At 38.1% G+C, this 23,489-nt stretch overlaps 2 protein-coding genes across 5 annotated transcripts; one reads left to right on the top strand and one right to left on the bottom strand.

Moving 5' to 3' along the window:
* Window positions 1-537: 537 nt before the first annotated feature.
* On the bottom strand, window positions 538-8,051 carry slc25a39 (solute carrier family 25 member 39). Of its 4 annotated transcripts, XM_088007777.1 has the most exons (13): window positions 7,775-8,050; window positions 6,782-6,996; window positions 6,513-6,618; window positions 6,324-6,383; window positions 6,156-6,206; window positions 4,763-4,872; window positions 4,613-4,680; window positions 2,839-2,963; window positions 2,590-2,763; window positions 1,959-2,068; window positions 1,385-1,466; window positions 1,224-1,304; window positions 538-1,146 (listed from the first exon to the last, which is right to left on the bottom strand). In XM_088007777.1, exons 3-13 carry the CDS (start codon window positions 6,607-6,609, stop codon window positions 1,028-1,030), a joined length of 1,077 nt encoding a protein of 358 aa, XP_087863903.1. In that variant the 5' UTR covers window positions 6,610-6,618; window positions 6,782-6,996; window positions 7,775-8,050; the 3' UTR covers window positions 538-1,027. The 4 variants fall into 4 exon arrangements, with proteins under 4 accessions (XP_087863903.1, XP_087863902.1, XP_014855650.1 ...); XM_088007776.1 differs by having other exon boundaries at window positions 6,513-6,996; XM_015000164.2 differs by lacking the exon at window positions 6,782-6,996 and having other exon boundaries at window positions 7,775-8,044.
* Window positions 8,052-8,251: 200 nt separating this feature from the next.
* On the top strand, window positions 8,252-23,489 carry grna (granulin a). The gene is made up of 16 exons (XM_088007775.1): window positions 8,252-8,410; window positions 9,000-9,140; window positions 10,636-10,773; window positions 11,887-12,015; window positions 12,564-12,645; window positions 13,540-13,646; window positions 13,832-13,985; window positions 14,074-14,205; window positions 14,926-15,023; window positions 15,119-15,361; window positions 15,975-16,217; window positions 16,313-16,555; window positions 17,459-17,794; window positions 20,202-20,438; window positions 21,874-22,131; window positions 22,731-23,489. The coding sequence occupies exons 2-16, from the start codon at window positions 9,000-9,002 to the stop codon at window positions 22,872-22,874; spliced, it is 2,685 nt and encodes an 894-aa protein (XP_087863901.1). The 5' UTR covers window positions 8,252-8,410; the 3' UTR covers window positions 22,875-23,489.

Genomic DNA, 23,489 nt, shown 5'->3' with positions numbered 1-23,489 from the left:
ATTTTTGGAACATTTAATGAAGAATATCATGTTGGATTAGACCACAGGTGTCAAACTCCAGTCCTGCAACTTTTAGATGTGCCTCTGCTGCACCACACCTGAGGAGAATAATTAGGTCATTAAGGCTCTGGAGATCTGATCTACACAAGGAGGAGGTAATGAAGCCGTTTCATTCCAGTGTTTTGTACCTGTGGCACATCTAAAAACTGCAGGACAGCAGAGGACTGGAGTTCGACACCCTGGATTAGACCAATAAACAAAAAGACTTGTAAACCATCCACACACTGAAACACGGTGGTGGCAACATCATGATTCACGGACAATTGTTCTCAGAAAGGGAAGCCGGACGGTATGGATGGGAAGGTGAATTAAATCCACATTTCCTCACTTCTTTTTTTCCCCATGACTTACTTTTGAATAGTTATACTGACCAGCCTGATATCAAGACAATAAATTTTGCAAAATAGTTTTTATCCCTAATTAGATTTATCTCATAATAAAGTAAAACTGGAAAGAAGTCACTCATTGGACAATAACCAGGTTGTAACATTTTAATACAATTTCTTATAAAACAGAAAACATTTACATCCTTCAACATTTTCTCATTTTCTGGTCCAGTGTCTGAAGTATTCACTCACTAATCTGAAAAGTCTCAATGAGTTTCAGTTTCTACCCACAGGTCTCTTGTTGCATATGAAATATAACTCAATCCGCATTCAAACATTTTCTTAAAGTTATCTACACAGCAGACAGTTGCTAAAATTGTCATGTTTTACTGCAACAGGACAACAGAAAACGTGGTAAAGCATTTTATCTGGACCTCATGCTACAGTACGGATCAAGTTGCAGTCTTTGAGTTTGGGCCACTGCCATGCACAGCGGGTGAGCGGGTTCAGGTCGAGTCCAAATGTCTAAACGTGAGCACCCAAACGTCTCCTTAAGCCTTTAGGAAGTTTTATCAGGCATGCAGGAAGGATGGAGGTGCGTCTCTTATTTCCAGGCCAACAGCGCCCCCTGCTGGAGGAGTTCATGGCGCCAGGCGCTGTCGGTCCAGGTTCACCTTCTGGAAGAAAGCCTTCCCGAACTCATAGCTGCTGATCATGACAGCGCAGGCTGGCGCCACTTTGATCACTCTGGGCAGAAAACCTAAACAAAAAATATGTTTTTAACTTCCAGGCAAAGAAAACAAGAGATTTTTATTTAAAATATGTCTGTGTGTGTACCTGCAAAGAGGCCTCTGTAGCCCAGCTCAGACCAGATCTCCTTCATGATGTGCCAAGTGGAAGCAGTTCCCTTTCTGGAAACTGGAAACAAACAGCAGCAAGTTCATTTGAAATCTTTTAAAACTTTAAATCTTTTTAAATACAGGAGAAGAAGAACCAACCTCCCAGAGAGTCCATTTCTCCCAGCTGGATCTGCCGCCGAGTTTTCACCACGTCGAACGGCAGCGTCAGGACAGCAGCGACCTGAACAGACACACACACACACACACACACACACACACACACACACACACAAACACAGTAAAATTCAAACATTTTTCAAAAATTTTCCCAAAAAAATACTGTTTCTCTCATTTACCTCGGAACAAAAAAACAAATTTAACAAAAAAAAAAAATTCCCAGAATTTCAATAAAGTTAGTTTAACGTACTGAATATAAGCCAACCTTTATTTTAATTACACAGACCAATAAGTTATTGGGCCATAAGAAATAAGAAATAATTATTACATTTAAACAATCCAACTAGTCATGTTAAGGTAGAACGATATGAATATAAGATGGATGCAGCCTGAAAATAAAGATATTTTGTTCAAACTGAAGCTTCTTTTTCCTAAAAGTTAAATTAAATTCAGACTTTCCCAACACTGTTGGTGTTTAGGAGACATTGATTCAGCATCTGCTCTACATTAAGTCATTCAAAGTGGGTCGACAGTGTCAGCGCTGCCGAAGACTCACGGCTCCAGAAACGGCTCCAGCAGTGAAGCTGATGGAGAAGTTGGCGTTGGGCGATGCGTACTGCTCACACAGCTGGGCCTTCACCAGTTCGTAGTTAAACCAGTACAAAGCTGCAACAACACAAACAGCGTAAAACAAAGACCTGGGTGTCACTGAACCCATCTACAACAATTAATCTATTCATAGCATGATAAATTAGAACAAACTCAATCATTTCCATAATTTATGGTACATTTATTTTCTCTTTTTCTACCAAAATTGGATGATAAAAGTCTTCAGTCTGGTGTTTTGGTCTCAATCTGCCCTTTTTTTAAAGGACATTTCATAATTCATTTTATTTGTTGTTTCTGTTGTTTTGTGTATTATTTTGGATATTTAAAATGTCTTCCAGTTCCAGTGGGTTTTTTTTTATCTTTGAGAATGTGTTCTTGCATTATTATGCCATTATTACCATTATATTAAAAAAAAACAACACATTATCGTTTATAGCAATAAACTGTGGGACCATTTATCGTCCACTAGACAATGATCTGTTATTGTGACAGACCGATCTACAATCACAAATTAGTTCCAAATAGTTAGAAAAGGAATAGAAATTAGACTCTTTAACTAGGATGTGAGTGAATCTCACCAGAAAAAGGCACGTCTCTGAGAACGGTGGGCCCCCACCCCCTCCACAGCGACAGCATGCCGCTCTGGGCCACCGCCGAGCGGATGCACACGCGCAGCTCGCTGTAGCTCAGCTTCCTGGACTGCATTTTGGTCCTGACCAGCTCCAGAGGGCTGATGACCGTCACGGCGCCCACTGCCATCAGAACAACATGTTACAGATAAACAACAACAGAAAAACAACAACAGGAGGTTTTTTTCTTCCCCTTACATCTGGCAAGCCCTCCGGCCAGAAGAGGGACGTGGCTGCCCTGGAGGCCCAAACCGAACCACAGGAAGTCCCTCAGCTGGTCGTAGCAGGTGAAGTAGATCACTGTGGCTGGGACGGCCATCACCCTTCACACATTAAAAACATACAAAGAAACATTGTTTTTATTTAGAAACGAATAAATTGCTCAACAGAGTTAAACACACAGAACCATGGGGAGGAAACTGACCGTTTCTCCCAGTCAAAGAACCGCTCCACCTCCCAGTGGACGTTTCTTTTAACTTTATATTTACATTTGTTTGGATTATAGATGCATATATGCCTATATAAACTATTTTTCAACATTAAAAAAATAAATCTAAGTGTCTGTGTTATAACTAAAGGAAATTACGACGGAATATTGGGCCAGACTAAGGTAATTTTTTATTTACGAGAATAAAGTCATAACAGCAGCAGAATAAAGTAAAAAACTTTATTTTAATAAGAGCAAAGTTTCCAGAGATCAGGATCTGACAGGAACAGATTGATTCTTTGTTTCTACAATCACTGCAAAATTCTGCTATTGATTATAATTTGATCAAATAATGTCTTAAAAGATTCATTATTTCTTTACTTGTAAAATCGATACCAAAGTATAACTTCACAAGATGCTAAACATTCATTATTTTCACATTTTAATTATTTTTCAAGGTGTCATCATCAAATTAGGACTTAATTCTCGTGTCATTACATATTTCAATTAATCAATCAAATTTTATTTGTATAGCACATCAACAAATATTTATCATATTATTATTACTTTATGATTTTATTCTCCATATTATGACTTTATTCTGATAATTGCCTTTTTCCTAACTTAGACCTGATTCTCCATCACAGGAAACAACAGAACATGCACATGACCCAGTTTTCCAACAGCACTTAAACACACCATGCTGCATTTGTGTCTGTGCGTAAATGTAATTTTTGACCTGGAACATGTATAAAAGGTGACATAAAGGTTATGCTTAACCTCTATAATGTTAAACATAAAACTAATCTGGGAGTCAAATTGTAATGTTTGTGTAACTTCTGAAAGCAGACGTTTATTTTGTATTCATAATTTCTTTATATTTGTGTGCATTTGAATACATCTTTGAAAGAACAAATCAAGTTTTAAATATGCAGAGATCTGCAAGGCCAAGCAAGGTTACAATGTTAGAAAGAAAAACATTTGTAAAACTAGAGGGCATTCAGTAACGGAAACTTAATGGAAATTTGATTTTTCTTCATTTTTAACTTTGACTGAATACCCAAATTGTAATTTAGCTTCTGGTAAAACAAGTTTCAGACAATCTGCTCTGAAACTTCATTCAGTTTGACTCTCAAGTTCCTTTTATTTTGGAAAATAAAATCTCAAAAATCATCCAGGAGCAGACTGTGATGTTCATGTTTAACCAAAATAACGATTCTGGTTTGCCGACTTGAATCGGTTCAGATAGTGCGTGAAAAACCTTTGACTAGGCCGCATCACTGCAGTCATGAGCAGGTTTCTGTCTGTTGTAGCCAGACTGTCTGAGAATGTTAGCTCTGAGCAGAAACCTGCTGAGTGGACAAACATGTCCGCCCCCTCCCCTGGCCTCCAGCTTGTTTTCTTTTGAATTCATGGAAAGTTTCCTGAAGTTCAAGGAAAACTGAATCTGAACAGAGTAAAATGCAAAACGAGCCCGACTGCATTTAGAGAAAACAATAACGCCTTAAAAATAGAAAGAAACCAAAGCGCCGCCCTGAAACTCACAGCGTCGGTGGCAGCCCACTCCACAGAGAGCGGAGTCCCTCATGGCGGGTGATTTTCACAAAAGCATCCTGCGTCAAAAAAAACAACATCTCAGTGAATTATGCAGATATTAAAAAATCATCTGAAACCTGCAGCTGTGATGCAGCTCACCAAAGTGCCACTGAAATGCGTCGGCGTTCGGTACCAGCTGGAGCAGCTGGTTCCGTTCTGGCAGACGTAGATGTGATCCATCAGGCCGTTGCAGTACAGAAAACATTTCCCTGCAGACAAAACACACAGCAAAGCTTCAGAAGCTGCATGCTAATCAATAACGCACATGTTTACTTTCTACCCTCAAACTTTGCTTCTGGATGTGAAACAACAAAAACGGGGCAACGACTCTGAAGATAAGACGAGGCCGACCTTGCTACAGTTTATTTTGGGTTGATTAGTGACCAAATAAATAAACTATCGGAGGTTATTTTAGCTTCACAAGCAGAAAGAGTTCATCCAGGCTGAACAGGAATATATTCATAGGGCTGCAGCTAACGATTATTTTACTTATCAATTATTGAGATGGAAAAAAGTGGCACATTTTGCAGCATTTTATACAATATTAGAAATGCATGAAAAGATGTAAATGAAAATTTCAATTCATCTTACATAAGAAAATAAATGTTTTATTACATAAAATGCAATAATGGCTGAGCCCGTTCTGCTTGACATATCAATAAGGTGTAGGGCTGATATGTTGATTACTTTTTAAATACTGATAATTAGATATCAAAAGGTGTTTAAAGTTGAGATTTTTTTAAAACAGAATTTGAACCATTTGAAGCTGAGACTGGTACTTGATGAGTTCTGGGTACAAAATAATCACAGACAAAATATTTTTTTGGATCTTAAATGCAAAATGTATACATATATTGTACATTTTTTGGCTCAATTAAAGCTCAGAGTCTGTTGTTTTTTCAGCAAATGGCCTTTTTCAGTCTGTTTGCTCCAGTTAATGATTGAATAGTGAACGGTGCTTAATAGGAAATTGTTTTATTTACAGAATTTGAACCAAGTGAAATTAAACTGCCACTTGAGGAGTTTTACTAAAAAAAATTTATTTACAGAAACATTTTGTTGTTGGTTTTTTTATCTAAATTGCAAAATCTATATATATATATTATTTTACATCTTGGCTTAATTACAGCTCTGTGTTGTTCTTTCTGCAAATTGCATGTTTTTGAGTCTGTATACTGCACTTAATGATTAATCAATTACTAAATTAGTTAGCAATTATTTCAATAATCAATTAATAGTGATAAATCGTTTCCGCTCGCATCTTTATTATTTTTATTTTATGGCTTGTTTTCTGTGAAAGAACTCGTAACAGCCGCTCTGTGTAGCAGCGGCTTGTTTGAATCCCCAGATTAAACTACCTGATTAATTGATGATTAATCAATTACTAAATTAGTTGACAATTATTTCAATAATCCCCATTAATCGTTTCAGCCCTATATATTTTCCAATCAGACCGGGGTGCGGTGCGCTGCTGCAGCAGATCAATACTCACATTTGGATGAGCGGCCGACTCCACCCCATGGAGCGGATTCACGGCCCAAAGCTGGAAAACGAAGCCAAGGTGGAGCAGAAAGAAAGCCGTTTGCAGGGGTTAGTTTCAAACGCAAAAGCAGTTAGAGACCAGGCATCTTAACGCGACGCGAGGAAACAGTTTTCCTACCCTGGTGGAAGGGAGTCTGCTGAGCCTGCAGCCTTATCTTCACAACGTCCAGCGGAGTGACTGTAAACAAATCCACACAGCCAATCACAACAGGGGCAGCAAAAGAGGTGCAAATAGAATCAAAAAGGAAGAAAACATGGGAGTAAAAACTCTACGGCTCTTGCTCTCGTTGTTTCTATATAAGCTAACCAAATAGAGATGTGAGGAGGGCTCCAGTGCCAGAGGCCAGCATCTGCTGCACTGGAGAGATCGCAGCCACTGGGCCACCAACGGTCCGCTCCCCCATCCTGCCCACCTGTCAGACCAAGCATAAACAAAAACATACAAAATAGCAGGTCGAAAACATCATGCACTAGTCCAACAAAACGCTACCATCCAGCAGGAGTGAAGAAAGCTGCGATTTGCTGCAGAGTTTGTCCAAAAGAAAAAGAAAAACGACTCCTAAATGGACAAATTACCGTGCATTGAAGCCCGAGGTGTCTTTTTTAACTGAGCAGGGTATGTCTAGGTGGAGTTGTTAAAACAAGGTCCTTGAAACATTTTGATAGCTTATCTTTCAAATGCATGCTGCCTCCAAAGCCTCGCCTCCTGATCTACAAGTGACAGCCGTCTCAAACCGGTTTCCCTACAGGAGGAGGTGTTTCCGCTGGCCTGTCCACTTCCTGGGGGCTCACTAACAACAAAACGTAGTCATTACAGCCGTATGAGACAGAGTTTGACCAAATGAGTCAGATTCTTTAATGGTCACAGGAATTAGCATGGAAGCTATAGAATGTTAACGGAAATCTCTCACGTTGCACGACAAAAAACACCAAAACAGCAGCGTTATGTTGACAGGATGCGCGTTTGTTGTATATGAAACACCAGATCCATAATCTGGCTTCATAACAGACTAGATTAAGGCTTCATTTTTTTTGTTTTTTAGCATACATTTTAGCAGTTGAACACCATGTTCTTTTTCGCAACGCTGAAGTTCGCTTCCGATTGATAGCTTGAGTAAACGGCTGTTTTAACAACTTTGAGGAATTAGGCTTTCCTTATATTAGGTTAAGGATAAAAGCTAAAATATATACGTAGATCGCAAAAAACATTCTATAATTAACGAGTCAGTATTTTTGTTTCTTGGACTAAACGGATTTAGAGTCCTTAAAAATAGCAGAATAATCCTTTTTTCTTAAGGTATCAATGTGAGACTGACTTCAGTGCGTTTGTCTTTCTCGAAAAATACACCAAGAATTATTTTTTCTCGGTGAAATATCGATATGTTCTAAAACTATGCGTTTAACAATGGTGAGCAGGAACTCTTAGTTTCAGACAAAATTGTTGAATCTAGTCTTCAAACGTGGGTGTTTTGCTAACCGCTAACTGCAGATCGTTGATTAGCTCGGTAGCCATCTTGCTGTTTACAAGCTGCGAAGCTTTGCTATAAATTATGAGTTGACGTTACCCACCTTTTACTTTAGCTGCCAGGCTTTTCCTGAAACATAGGTGCCTTCACCCATGTCAGTTACTCAAACTGTGGTAATTCGTTTTACTCAGGCGCTCCATTGCAGAGCATGCCGAGTACAAAATGTTACCAGTGTCTGGCCTTGCTGCTGCACATCCTCTCACGTACGCGAAACCCAGATTCATAAAACATCTGCGTAACCAAAGAAACAATCCTTTTGACCGAGCGCATTATTTGTAGATCAGCGTTTGGACGGACTCGGGTCCGCCTGCTTCTGTTCCAGAAGCTTTGGCGCCATCTAGTGGGCTGCAAAATCACTGGCTGCACCAGGAAGTTTCATGTAAATAATTTTCCTGTTAGATTAAGTTACCCGTTAGGACGACAAACTATGCTACTTGACGACAAAAAAACAAAAACAAACAAAAAACAATTCAATCAACTTGACAAAAGTTTAAGCTTAGTGAATAAACACAGTGGAGACTTAGAGATCCACCTTTCGCTTCCCCGCCCTCTGACCATGATGGGGGCGTACTCGGGTTGATGCAGGTCCGGCAGGACTCTTTGTGGGGATTCACTGAGGTGAGACGCAGCAGGGAAGCTCCACTCTCACTTCACAACAGCCTTTCTGTCTTTAATAAAGGTAAGAGCACTGTAAAACCTCTTTTACTCTCAATCCGCTGGAAAAATGCTAAAAATATTTAACAAACCTTTATGACTGAAACTTAAAAAGTAGATTTTTTTATTCGGAATTTTCTTTAAGTTGTTCAATATTTATGCAAATTGTATATGTCTTTCACATGTCTTCGTAATATTTATATATATTAAATATGTATTAGTTGTCATTTTAATGACGCTGAGAGTGCTGTGAATACAACGATCTCCTTTGTGCAGGGAGACAAAGACAATATGATAAGGAAGTACTACTACAGGAAATAAACACTGAGGTTCTGTAAATCTATGTTTCTGTCTTTCAAACGGGGTAAAATATAAATAATAACCCATCATATTCCGTTCACACAGACTGATTTTTATGACAGAATTATTATTTAAGTCATAATGTCAAGGTGTTCTGCATAACTGCTCAGCAAAACCCTAGAATCTAACACTTTATGCTTTTATTTGAAATGATTTGAGGACTCAAATCATTTCTGAAAGTGGAAAAGGGGGGTTTAAGTTTCATTTTCCTTTTTCGAGACTTCCTGTTAGTGAGAACTTTTCGCTGCTTGCAGATGCAGACCTGGGTTGTGATCTGTTGGGCTGTCTTTGCCGTGGTTGGTGCAGATGAGTGTCCAGATGGAGGCAGGTGTGCAGAAGGTCAAACCTGCTGCAGCAGCCCAACGAATGGCTATGGCTGCTGCCCGTTTGATCAGGTACATGTGGCTGCACAACACATTTCTCTAAGCATCTTTCTGTCTGGGGTATCAGTTAAATGTCAATGGTGGGATACTGTACTATGTTTTTACTAGTACAATACAAGATAGTTCTTCTTATTAAGTTTCTGAAAATAATACAACACAGACAAACACAATTTGTTATTAACATGCTACGAAATTAGTTTTTCACACTTAATTTTAATTTTTATATGGACATAACAATGAAGAAAGTGTTGTAGAACTATACATGTGACTTGGATTAGTTTTAGTTCCTTAAATGGAACTTACAGTATATACTCCACTGTCTAGAAGGATTTCCTCAGTGTTGTAATAGCAAAATAAACTATGTATTTCTCAACATTATATACAATTAAACCCCAATGTAATGTATTCACAAATAGATAGTACAACATATGTGACTGATTTCTGGAGTAAGCATTTGTTCTGTTATTTTTGCCAGAAATTTAGGCTTCCAAAGTTTAAAGGCAGTGCAATTATTCATGCAGAAAATATTTATTTCCATAAGAAAAACAACATTTTTTTGTGAGAATTTTCAACCTCCAGTCAAAACTCTCCTACAAAACCAAATTTTGATCAACATTTTGTAAATGAAGTAACAGGTAGCATCTTGTTGATTTTTTAAAATCATTATTTTAAATATCTTTACAACCAAGAACCAAGACTCCAAAAATTAACAGAATTTCCTTATTTTTCTTCAAGTTTAGCTCAGATTAGCTTAGCTAGCAGAAGCTTGATGTTTCACACTACAAAAACAGAAAATCTTACCAATTATTTTTGGCCTAGTTTCTAGTGTAAATAATTTAGTATACTTGAAATATGACTTAGTAACTTTTCAGCAAAAAACATTACCTTGTTTTAAGTCAATATTTCCTCAATATTTATTTTAAAAAGTTCTAGTTCCATTGGTAGATTATTTCACTTATAACAAGACATTTTCCCCATGTTATACATGAAATAATTTGTCAATGAGGCTACTTTTACATCTAAATTAAGAAATTATTAACTTAAAATTTAGTTGTAAGTCAGTTCTGTCTGATTTAAAATGTCCTGAGATAATTGCACTAGAAAATAGACCAAAATACTTGGTAGGATTTTGTGTTTTTGCAGTGCATGTATTTCTCTTAATCTTCACCGTCATTTTGGCCTGAGTTGCTTAAGTTTTGCTCCACCAGTTATTCACATGTGTACTATTCTTATTAAAATATTTTATTATGAAAGGCTTTTGTACCTCATGACACTTTCAGCTATGACGTACTGTTTTATCCTTATTAGGTCCATGTCGCAGTTAAATTGACATAGCAGATAAAGTTTCTGTACTCTAAAGTAAACCTTATTCTATAGTAGCGCTATTCATACTGGAAGGTGTTTTACTACTGTATAAACCAGATAAAAGAGCTAGCCTCATTCACAGTAGGAGATATCCGTACTAACTTTGGTAGTCAAAGTGTTCCTGCTACTCCCGTCTCTTCAGGCTGAATGCTGTGAAGATCACATCCACTGCTGTCCCTCAGACACGATCTGCGACTCAGAGGCGTTCCGCTGTGTGAATGCCACTCTGTCCATCCCATGGACCGAAAGGACATCCGCGCTCCAGCCCACAGTCTCTAAAGTATGGATAACATCCTCTTGTTTTCATCCACAAACCCGGTTTAAGTATACGTAGTTCTCATGAGACGTCACACTTCCGTGAATTTGGTAACTGACAGCCATCTTAGCAGGCAGTTGCTATGGAGTTGCTATGACAACAGTGAGCCGTGAAGCAGCAATATTAGAACTAGTGCTTACCTCATTCCAACTTATAAACTGTATAAATACATTACAACTATTATTAAATTTCATTTCTGAGTACTGTAGCCACCTCTGTGTAATACTCAGATGAATATCAGTGATATTTACTGTAGTACTTACTGCCGAAGTAGCAAAATTAGCTAAGCTAATGTAGCTTTTAGCTGCCAGCTGAGACGGACTTGTAGCGAACGTGTATGTCAGGGCTGGGCAGAGTACCCAAAATTGTATTCAATTTCACTACTTCAACATATTTTCACTCAAGTAAAAGTAAAAAGTAGCCGTCCAAGAAATTACTCAAGTCTGACTAGAAAGTATTTGGTAAAAAGTCTACTCAAGTAAGTAACTAATCAAATTACAAACATTTAAAAAATTACATCATCAGACAGACCAAAATAACAAAAACTGCAGGTGTGTGTCTGTTTCTATTGAATGTTTGGTTAAAATATGTTTGTTCTTCATTCACTTAAGCTACTCAGAATGAGTAGAGTATCCACAAGTTTTACTCAATTAAGAGTAGAAATACTTCATAAGAAAATTACTCAAGTAAAAGTAAAATGTATAGCATTGAAAAAAACTACTAAAAGTAAATTTTTTTCAAAATGTTACTCAAGTAAGTGTAACTGATTAAATGTACTACTCAGCTCTGATTACAACTATTACTCTGTTACAATTTGAATACTTGTCCACATCATCTGACATATTTTCCTTCTCTGCCTCATACGGATCAATCCCAACGGCAGCCACTTTTTAAATGTACGTTGGTCTCGCACATTGGTCAAGCTTGTGCACATATTTTATTTTTGTTTGCCTGAAGCCATGGGTCCACTATGCGTTGCGCATGCGCTTGCCTACTCAGATGGTGCAGATCACTTTTGGTTCAGACTTGTGGGAACTATGTATTTTCAGTGGTGTTCCTCATTTGTTGTCCGTGCAGTCCTTCAGGATGATCAAGTCCTACATGGGTGAAGACGACGATAACATCTGTCCCGATCAGTCACGATGCCCTGCTGAGTTTTCCTGCCTGAAGGCTTTGACAAAGTTTGGATGCTGTCCGCTAGCAAAGGTAATCACATTTTTGTTTTTGAGCCTTAAAACTGCAGTATGTAGCGTATTTGTTGAAGTCGTGACTATGTTATGACAGCACGGTATGAGACAGATAATCTTTGAAAAAAAATGAGCTCCTCTGCTTTGTCCCAGCGCTAACTAGAAACAACCAATCAGAGCCAGGAGGCGGGTTTTAGTGCTGTCAATCATCATCATCTCTCATTCTCCCCCTTGCTCTGTGCTAAGTTGCAGCTAGCACAGCCTGTCATGAATGCTCAGGGCAGTTAGCATAGCCACCGATGGTGGATAAACTGTTTACCTCTAATGGTAAGTTGTTCACGCATGTGGTTGATTGACAGCACTAAGCCCCTCCTGATTGGTAGTTTTTGGTCGGAACGGTACATTTTATCAGACTGGAATAGTAACTGAGGGAGGCAGTGGACGGGATTGATTATCTGTCTCATAAAAAACTGTCACAAAATATTTACAAATCCAATCTTGTCGTTTTGGATAAGTGAGAGTGTGAGGATTTCAGGAATGTTTTTCTAACTTTATGCCGTCCAACAGGGAATTTCTTGCTCTGATGGGAAGCACTGCTGTCCTGAGGGCCACCACTGCAGCATTGACAGCCGCTCCTGCATCAAAAAAGGTTGGACTTATCATAATATTCATATTTTTCAGTCTTTAATCTTTATTTAAGGCTGCAACTAACAATAACTCTGATGATTAATCGATTAATCAGGTAATGAAATCAGCAGATTGTTCATTTAACCACGTAAGCCTTTTTTATGCAATATTAAATACATTAAAAGATAGAAACAAATACATTTAGTTACTTTTTTAGATAAGAAAATAAACATTTATCACCTAAGATGCAATAACATAGCATTCCTTTTGTAGCAAGGAATGCATTTTCAGCTAAAAAAATAATTTCAATTGTGCTAAAAACTCTGCCATTTACATCAGTATAGAGTATGGCTGATCTGCTGACTATTTTTTGGATTCAACAATTTAATAATTGAGAAGCAAAAGATGCTTTTTTGTTTTGTTTTTTTAAGAATTTGAACCAGGTGAAGTTAAAACTTCAACTTAAGGAAATTAGGGTAGAACATATTTACAGACAAAGGTTGTTTTTCTTTATTTTAATGCAAAATGTTTATTTTTTTTACAGTTTTGGCTTATTTGATGCTCTAACTATGTTCTGTCAGCAAATTACCTTTTTTGAGTCTTTATACTACAGTTAATGATTAATCAATTGCTAAATTAGTTGATGATTATTTCAATCATTGATTAATCACGATTAATCGTTTCAGCTCCATCATTATTATTTTAGTTTTTATAATTCTGTTGTTTTGTTTTGGGTGAAAAAACTCTTGACTCTGTAGAGACGACATGTCCAAATGATCGGATGAATTCACTTGATGTGAGATGATTAACCAATTACTAAATTAGTTGATTATTTCAATTATAGATTAATCGTGATTAATCATTTCAGCTCTATCATTTTTGTCTTAGTTTTTAATATTTTGTATTTCTTTTTAAGAACTTGTGACAGCCATCCGGTGTAGCGACGGCGTGTCCGAATGCCCGGATGAAACGACCTGCTGTGAGACTCCAGAAGGCAAATGGGGTTGCTGTCCAATGCCAAAGGTAGGCAGTAATCAGTCTTCAGTCATGTTGCTCCTTAATAGTAGGACTTCACACTGTGAGTAAGATAGGAAAGGAGGGAAAAGTCAAATGGATGATTTACATGATCCACATTGACTCACATCCAAGTTATCATGTCTTTATTGTGTCTTATCCTGGGCTGACGTGTAACTTTATTGTCCAAACAGGCTGTGTGCTGCGATGATAAGAAACACTGCTGCCCTGAAGGGACAACATGCAACATTGAACAAATGAAATGCATTTCCATGTCTACCAAAAAGGAGCTGCCAATGTGGGCTAAGTTCCCTGCCAGACAGAGAGCAGACTGGGAGAATCAGAACGGTCAGAGTTAGGAATGTGTGCCATCATGAAGGATTAGTGAGCTAAACTTCATTAAAATAAAGAAATCTGTGTGTGCCTGTTTTTCCAGAGGGTGAAGAAATTACTGCAAAGGCAGCCGTTGGGGAAGAAGCAAAGAAATCCTCTGAAGCTGCTACAGCCAATCCGCTTCCTGCTCTGAAGGAGGAAGTGACTGTGTCATCTGTTACTAAGGCAGACGGAGGTGAAATTTCACTTTATGCTTCTTGAAAGTTTTACCAGGAAGGGCCAGTTTCAGACTAAGTAACATTCACACTAACAGGATTATCCACACTATACTCAAGTACAAGTAGGACTACTTCAACATATTTTACTAAAGTAAAAGTAAAAAGTAGCCATCCAAGAATTTACTCAAGTAAAAGTAAAAAAGTCTTTTGTAAAAAGTCCAATGAAGTACTGAGTAACTGATCAAATTATCAGTCATTTAAAATTAAAAATTACATAATCCGACAGACCAAAATATAAAGTTAAGTGTAAATTTTGGTGTTTGAAGCACCAATATTACAATAGTTCATATAACTAATAAAAAATAACAAAATTAGGCAAACATGTAAAATTTTTGAAACTTTAACAAAAACTGCAGGTCTGTGTCTGTGTCTGGTGATTTTTTGTTTTTCATTCAGAGGGTAGAGAATCCAGAAATCTTATTCCAGTAAGAGTAGAAATACTTCATAATACTTTATTTTTACTTTTACAAAAGTAAAAGTAAAAAGTACAGCGTAGTAAAAATACTCCTAAAAGTACATCTTTTCAAAAAAGTTACTCAAGTAAACTTACACACACTGATTAAAAAGATACAAACGCAATTTTTCTCACAAGCTGACGTTTAGGATAGGACTGTTTAAAAATAAATTTTCCCAGCAGGAGAGTTGGATCAACTGAAATCTGCTTTCCCCTCCTTCAGTCAACAATGTGCCATGTGACGACACCGCCGCCTGTCCTGATGGCACCACCTGCTGTAAAACCAAAGTGGGTGGCTGGGCCTGTTGTCCTATGCCAGAGGTGAAGATACAGAGTAAACTAACAAAAAATAAATCTAAACCTGTGCTGTTTGGGGAATTTATGTGTTTTCGTTCATCCAAACGTGTCGTCCTCAGGCTGTTTGCTGTGAAGATTTTATCCACTGCTGTCCAAATGGTAAGAAATGTGACTTGGCAGCAGGAACATGTGACGACGGCCTTCTATCCATCCCCTGGTTTGAGAAGAAACCAGCGATCTCCAGACCAGGTGTGGATGTACAGGTGAAGAATGTGCCATGTGACGACACCGCCGCCTGTCCTGATGGCACCACCTGCTGTAAAACCAAAGAGGGTGGCTGGGCTTGTTGTCCTATGCCAGAGGTAAACTGGGACGATTTCTCAGAAAATATATATTGGAACCTTAAAGGGTATCCAAAAGTCACATTTTGCACATTTGTGTCCTTTTATTGGGATCTCTACTTTTTCTAAAAACAGACAAAGCTCTTATTAAATGACAGCTGTTTTAGGGCAATAAATTAATGTTTTTTGGTGTCTGGAAAATGAGCTGCTTCAAAAACATCCGGAATACGACATTATGCTGCGTTGTTACCAAGCAGCCCAAGATGAGTTTCAGCACGTACAATGGCTGCTGGAAAACTCAAGTGTTTTGTTGTTGAGTTACCATCCAAAAACCACTCACTGCATTCTCTTTGGTTGTGCAGGAGGCTCCACTTCTGCTTTTCTAAGATGTTGGCTTGTATAATTGCGCATCTCTTTGTAGCCATTTTCACATAAGAGTCTAAATGATTATTGGCTTTAAAGTGACAAGAGGTGCCACAAGCTCAAGACTGGAATCTTATTATCTAAGAATGCAAAACATGTGATGAATGTGATTTGCATAGGCCATAGACCTATCCTAACCTATTCAAGGAACCACAGCATGTCACTTTTAACAGTTCAAAGTAATTATTTTTGTCCACCATGTTATCCTCAGGCTGTTTGCTGTGAAGATTTTATCCACTGCTGTCCAAATGGTAAGAAATGTGACTTGGCAGCAGGAACATGTGACGACGGCCTTCTATCCATCCCCTGGTTTGAGAAGAAACCAGCGATCTCCAGACCAGGTGTGGATGTACAGGTGAAGAATGTGCCATGTGACGACACCGCCGCCTGTCCTGATGGCACCACCTGCTGTAAAACCAAAGTGGGTGGCTGGGCTTGTTGTCCTATGCCAGAGGTGAAGATACAGAGTAAACTAACAAAAAATAAATCTAAACCTGTGCTGTTTGGGGAATTTACGTGTTTCCGTTCATCCAAACTTGTCGTCCTCAGGCTGTTTGCTGTGAAGATTTTATCCACTGCTGTCCAAATGGTAAGAAATGTGACTTGGCAGCAGGAACATGTGACGACGGCCTTCTATCCATCCCCTGGTTTGAGAAGAAACCAGCGATCTCCAGACCAGGTGTGGATGTACAGGTGAAGAATGTGCCATGTGACGACACCGCCGCCTGTCCTGATGGCTCCACCTGCTGCAAAAACAAGGAAGGTGCCTGGGCCTGCTGTCCTCTACCTAAGGTTAGCAAACCAACATTTGACATCCAGTGAATTTGAAGAACATAGTTTCTGGAGCTGCGTTTTAGGGACTAAACTCGTAGATAGTAGGTATGAAGTCGTTGCATCGCAACATCTCATCTGCTGGTGGCTAAAAATCTGCTTGTTGACAATGACTAGCATTGTTCTCATAATGTGCTAAATCTTAAATGTATTTATGATATATAAAACAAAAAGAGATGCAATGCTTTACTATTTATCATCAATACTACAACAACTAGATAAAACTGTCAGGAAAAAGTTTTAGTTAAAAAAGAACGGTGAAAGAAAGTAGCTCAGTTATGCTAGCTTGACTTTGACAACCTTAATATGTAGATGTGCTGCAGAATTTGGTCCATTTCGGTTCTGTAAAATAAAAAGGCGACCCACACACCAATTTTCTGGCAGATTATCAGTAGAGCAGATTTTTAAATTGGCTAATCAGCCACTGTTTGCTAATCTATCACTAATAATAGGGATTAAACTATTATTAGTTTAATAATAGTTTAATCCCTAAATATTAGGGATTAAACTAAGGACCGAGGTTTGGAGGTGGATCAGAGTTAACTCTGAACCAGTTAACTCTGGATCAGAGTTAACTCTTTTGGTTCGTAGTAGAACGTTCTACTAGCGTTCTACTACGCTGGCTACTGATGGCAAGTAGTAAATTATATTTCTGGATGCAATGTGGTGCATCGTCTATATCATCTCGTGGCATTGAATAACAGCAGAGGTATTGCTAAATCGCTAATGAACACTAATTTCTGAAGGAAGTACAGACACTTCCTTCAGAAGGTATCAAGTACCACCTGTAAAGGTGGTCTATTATGCTTCTTTCTCCCATGGTTGCTATTGTATTTTATTTTTATCTGACACTTTATTTGCTAGGCGGTCTGCTGTGACGACCATGAACACTGCTGCCCTGAAGGCACCACCTGTAACCCGACCAGCACTGGTTGTTTACAAGCTTCAGCCTCAACGCCCTTCATGCTGCAGGTCGCTGCGTTCACCACTCCGGTACCCACCACAACAACCCAAAGCTTGGTGACAACCCCAGCAAAGACCAATGAAGAGGATGAGCGACCCACACAAGAGGAAGGTGATGAAGAAGAGGAGAAGGAAGAAGAGAGGAATCAGTGTGATGAACACACCAGCTGCCCTCAGGATACAACCTGCTGCTTTATAGAGTCGTGTAAAAAGTGGGGCTGCTGCCCACTGCCAAAGGTGAGTTCTGCTACTCAGGGTTCACTCATGTTAGCGCGGTTTAGTTTGCTTAATCCAAGTAGAGTTTGTTTTCCTAGAAAGTCTGGTTCGTTTGAGGAGATGTGAATGAGTAATCGAACTCTGACACGAACCAAAAGAGTTAACTCTGATCCACCTCCAAACTTCAGTCTCTGTTTGGTTGAAGTGAACTCAGGCACAATTTGAATGCATTTTGAACGATCCAGAGACTGTTAAAAAAGCAGAACATGGGTTACAGGGCAGAGCATTCTGGGTAAATACAACCAGAACAAACATGCTAACCGAGCGCTAACAGGAAAAATGGTTCACCGTCTTTTGCCGAAGAGAAAAGAGAAATCCTACAATCAGTAAAATCCTCTTCATGTTTGTTTAGATTTTGTGAAAAAGGAAGTTCTGCTCTGTCTTCTTCAGAGGTTTTGTTTCATCTCCCTCAGTCGTTCTTGGTGCAGCGCCCCCACAGGCGAGGAGGGGAACAGGTTTTCTAAAGATTTGGTTCAGTGCAGTGTGGAAGCACAATGCTGCATTAAGGCCATTGTAGATGAAAAATAGAAGTAAATTTCTGCCAAAAAACTCAGATATTTTTTCATTACGCAATCTAAGAAATTTTCTAGAAACATGTTAAAAAGTAAAAAAAAGAAAAAACTTTTCAAACTCAGAAAATTTACAAAAGTCAAACATTTTAAAATTTTCTATCTACAATGACCCAAATTCACTCTTGTATGAAACTGAACCACAGCAGCTAGAAATGTAGAAAATGTTGCAACTTTAGTCACGAGTTTACCAAACTTTGAGGTGTGTAAACACTCTTAAGCTGCATAATTAAACTTATAAAGAATTTATAGCCAAAGCAGTGCTATAAAAATGTGACTCATGAATCTGAACTGCGTTAATTTCTTAATAATAATGTAGTTTAAGTACCAGAATGCATTTTCATTTATTGAAGGAAAACTAGAACTGCACAGCTGATTATGGCTAGCCTTCCAGTACAGATACCGATCCAACTTCACAATGGCTCTATAAGTCTGAGTCTTTTGTGGTAAAAAAGGAGAAGTTAGTCGAAGAAATGAATGCCTGCAAATGAAGCTAAATGTCAAAGTTGTGCAAACAAACAGGAAGAAGCTATTTAATGTAAATAGTAAGTTGTAAAACAAGAATAGTAACCCCTATTATTGATGTAGATTCCTCATAATAGGAAATATTTTGGTTCATTTTCTCGAGAGGCGTATATTTACTTATAATAGATATTTAAATAATTACACTCCAAAAATGCAAATTTTTACCAAATATTTTGGTCTAGTTTTTAGTGCAAAAATCTTAGTACACTTTAAATAAGACAAAACTGACTTATAAGTAACTTTTCAGCAAGAAATTTGATCTGTCAATATTTAATAATTCCTTAATATTGATACAAATCAAAGTACTAGTTATTGGCAGATTAATTCAATTATAACAAGACATGTTTTAAATTATGTAACTGGAACTTTTCCATCAATATAAGGAAATAAAGACTTAAATTAAGCTGATAACCTGATGAAACATTTAAAAAAAAAAAAAAGCTTATATTTGGCATCCAAGAGGCAAAATTCACCACCAGCATTAAAAAAAGAGTCAAATTAAACGATGCTGCAAAAGGCACAGAGAAGATTTGAAACTAGACGGTTAATTCAGTCACGGACAACCCAGCTGATATTTCTGGCCTTTAAACTTACTTTCAATTCTGATTTCTGTCATATGAATAAATATATCATCACCCACACAACTGTCACACTTCACCAGAGTACAGGCAGCAGAGTGTTCAATCTGACCAAAAAACAATCTGTTGAGTTTTATTACACTTACTGGAGCATTTTCATTTCATTAATTGTTTTTTAAACAATATTAAGGAATTGTTGACATAAACAAGCTCCTACATGTTGTCTAAAAGTTACTTGTCTACTAGTTTTGTTTTAGTTCAAGTGTACTAAGATATTTGCACTAGAAACTAGACAAAAAAACTTGGTAATATTTGTGTTCTTTCAGTTTATGGCTTAAATTAATTTTGATGGCTGTCAGAGCATAATAATAATTGGCCATATCAAAGCTACATTTTTGGTTTATGTTAGCTGTTTTCCAGAATAATTAAAATTAACAGTAATAAGTGCCTGAAAAAAATTACATTGTGTAAATAAATCCTTGTGTTTCGGTTTTTGATCTAAGTACTGTCATGAGAGATAAGTGTCGGTGTCTTTAATGTCAAATCATGGCACAGGAAGTGGTGAATTTAAAAGTAAATGCATCTTTTTTCCCTGTGGCTGAGAGTTCGGTCTTACTACTGAAGAAAGCAGAAGTAACAATATAACCGCTTGGCTGATGTGAAAGTCACGCTTCCAACTCTCACTTCTTCTACCAGGCCGTGTGTTGCGCCGACGGCAGCCATTGTTGCCCGGAAAACTACAAATGTAACGAGGACAAGACCACGTGCATCAGAGGAGAAGTGGAGATCCCGTGGTACACCAAACTCCCCGCCATTACGAGGGTCCAGGTTGATCCCAACAACGTCCAGTGCGACGACGACCACCAGTGTCCTGAACACACCTCCTGCTGCAAACTGTTCACTGGCGAGTGGGGCTGCTGCCCGCTGCAAAATGTGAGATTACCGGCCGATTCCGAACCTCCACCATGAAAATGTTGAGTGTTGAAATCAGTGTCTGTTAGTGATGTGCGGATTGATACTGCAATATCGATATCTCCCGATACCAGACCTTTTATGCTTTAAATTTGATTCTCAAATCCAAATATCAATACTTCATCCATTTGAGATAATGTAGCTTATGAAGAGCACGTTAGAAAGTTACTAAATTATTAAGATCATGTCTAAATGAGACGGAGTTGATTGGAACTACTTTTTCTTCCGCCTGATAAGTGCGTAATCTGTAAGGACGTAAAGCGTAACGTGCTGCTGCTGCTCGGACACGCTGACATTAGCTGCGTTTCCATTGACCACAAAATTGCGCAAATTCAAAGTACGAAAATAAACCCGCTTAATGGGAACACCACAGCTTCCCTCACGTGTTCTGCTTTTCTTCGTGCTAGGAGAAGATGGTTTTTCTCCCGTGTTGAAATAGATGCATTTAGCAAAACTACAGTGGAAGTTTTAGAGCGTGTTTGCTAGCTATTAGTTAAATATTCTTACTTTTTAGTTTAGTTTTTATTAGTTATAGTAGTAGTTTTAGTTTTTTCATACTTTGGTTAATTTTTTGTGCAGAATTTAAAAAATTTAAAATATTGTGATTATGTTTACATTTAAGGGTAATGGATTCTCAAAAGAAGATACAATTTTCAAAAAAAATAAATAAAAATAAATAGATCTAATTACTGTTGAGCAAACAACTTTTGCCATCGTCGTTTTTCAGATTAGCGTAGCTCAGGGGTTCCCAAAGTCGGTCCTCGAGCGCCGGCATCCTGCATGTTTTAGTTCTCTCCCTGGTGGTAGTAACAACCTTTTCAGCAGGTCAATGTTATCCTTAGGCCTTCTAACGAACCATCATTGGATCCAGGTGTGTTAAAACAGGGAGAGAACTAAAACATGCAGGATGCCGGGCCTCCAGGACCGACTTTGGACACCTCTGGCATAGCGCCACCGGGAGGAATGTGGAGTGCCGTAATTTGCTGACAGCTGACATAAACTGTGTGATGAGAAAAAAAATCACACTAGTTCAAAAGGCTAATAAATAGATTCATGAACATGAAAATAATTTCAATCAGAAAATGAGCATCAGGAATAACATTAAAATAAATTATTCTAACTTATATTTTATATTAAAAAAAAAGATTGAAGTACAAATTAAAAGTGTATGAGATTAATTTATTATTTTTGCATGATTTTTCTCGCCCATTGCCGTCTGGCAGCCTCCTCTTTAAAGAACAGTTTTATTTTTCTCAGATTTCTAAGAATTGCGAAATTGTATTATTATTATTTTTCAATATAAGCACAATAACAAAAAGATTTGTGCACATTTGTAAAGGAAGCTGAGTGCAGCAGGGTTTGCTGTTGTAATGTAAGACTTGGTGTTTCTGTTCAGGCGGTGTGCTGCTCGGATAAGGAGCACTGCTGCCCAGAGGGCTACACCTGCGACGTTGTCTCCAATAGCTGCCAGAAGCTCATCCTGCTGCAGCTGGAGACGCTCCCACTGATACCGGTGTTCCTGCCGGAGTACCATCTTGAGCTCGCGCCGCTGAAGCACAGAGTCGTCCAGTGTGACGAGCAGAAAAGCTGCCCGGACGACAACACCTGCTGCAGGACGTCTGCCACCACCTGGGGCTGCTGCCCGGCTCCTCATGTAGGAAACGCTTCACTTACAGACACACACACCTTGAATTATGCATTTATTTGCCATAATTAATCAGTTGTGAAGTTAGACTAAGTTCTTTAATCACAGTGTCACAAAATGCACAGATTTATCTTAACAACTCTCCAGCGTTAAGTTTCTGATGCATTTGATGCTGCAGACTCCAGTGGTTGATCACTAGACCAGATGGATACTTTCTGGATTTCTAAGAATAAGTATGGAAAAAGATTAGTGCCACAAAAAAATTATTACATTCTGACATCAAACTCAGAATTCTGATTCTAATCTATTATCTTATTTCATTTGTCGCAGAGGTTCTTTTTAAATTATTTCCAGTTTTAGTGAACTAATTTCTGACCCTAGGTTTACTTTCTTGTGCTTTTCTTGAGAGAATATGTTTAATTACTGTGAAATTGTGTCTGAATTTGTACAATAATGACAACAAGGCTGCATTTTCTGTTGTCTGACGTGAGCAACAACACTAAGGGAGCAAGCCATAGAAATGTATCATAAAAATGTTTTAATCATGTGCTGTTGTCATGAGTTGCATGGATGTATTTAACCTAGAGCGCCCTCTGTTGGCCTTGCAGGCGGTGTGCTGCAGCGACATGAAGCACTGCTGTCCCGCTGGCTACACCTGCACAGAGGAAGGCTCCTGCGTCCAGAACTCTGGGCTCAACTGGCAGACATGGAACATGTTCTCCACCAACAAGAAGAGAGCTCTAATTCTATGAAAACATGCTGAAATTAATTTTTACATGAAGAAAATAAATATAAAATACAATTAATACTTTGTTCTAAAACGTGCTAAATGGTGAACAGTAAAAATGAATTGCACTTAAGGAGGCTGTTAGGGAACGTGAGCTTGGATTGAAACGTTTCTGTCTGCAGGTTTGGTGCAACAGAAGGTTGTTTTTCTCCTGCACACATAATTTGATACTTGAAACTCTAACAAATCAAGAATAAAACTGAAACACTCCGAATGCAACATAAATCTTCTCACTAAATCACTAAATCACTGTTGTCATGATCTGTTGCAGCTGCCTTTTGTTCACATCTGCATTCCTCTGTCAATAATCTGTATTTTTTCTCCAAATCAGTAATAACCAGTGACAGTTTGGAATCGACTGTTACATTTAAATGATTAGCATTTATTTTGTTGGTAAATCAGTCTGAGACTTCATATTGAATTGAAAAGAAAGTACCGATCATTATTCATTTAATTTTCTCATCAATCAAACTTATTGATTTCGGGCAAAACTATTAATTTAAGTGGTGCAACTTAATTAAAAAACAAATATGATTTCTGTGTTTTCCATGAAACTAATAAAGAAGAAATTACATTAAAA

The sequence above is a fragment of the Poecilia mexicana genome, unplaced genomic scaffold (assembly GCF_051168715.1).
Source record: "Poecilia mexicana isolate PSO_F unplaced genomic scaffold, ASM5116871v1 scaffold_8, whole genome shotgun sequence".
NCBI lineage: Eukaryota > Metazoa > Chordata > Actinopteri > Cyprinodontiformes > Poeciliidae > Poecilia > Poecilia mexicana.
The sequence above is the reverse complement of the archived record's forward strand: the minus strand, read 5'-3'. Positions and strand labels throughout refer to the sequence as shown.

Bases quoted from the DNA above. Each gene is read 5' to 3' on its own strand.
- slc25a39 (XM_088007776.1), bottom strand. From the start codon at position 6,609: ATGGGGGAGCGGACCGTTGGTGGCCCAGTGGCTGCGATCTCTCCAGTG. The intron at 4,873-6,155 runs GTGAGTATTGAT...TTTTGTCTGCAG, and splicing joins AGTCGGCCGCTCATCCAAAT to GGAAATGTTTTCTGTACTGC. The intron at 1,305-1,384 runs GTTGGTTCTTCT...GTTTGTTTCCAG, and splicing joins AGAAATGGACTCTCTGGGAG to TTTCCAGAAAGGGAACTGCT.
- grna (XM_088007775.1), top strand. From the start codon at position 9,000: ATGCAGACCTGGGTTGTGATCTGTTGGGCTGTCTTTGCCGTGGTTGGT. The intron at 12,646-13,539 runs GTTGGACTTATC...TTTCTTTTTAAG, and splicing joins CCGCTCCTGCATCAAAAAAG to AACTTGTGACAGCCATCCGG. The intron at 15,024-15,118 runs GTGAAGATACAG...TGTCGTCCTCAG, and splicing joins CCTGTTGTCCTATGCCAGAG to GCTGTTTGCTGTGAAGATTT.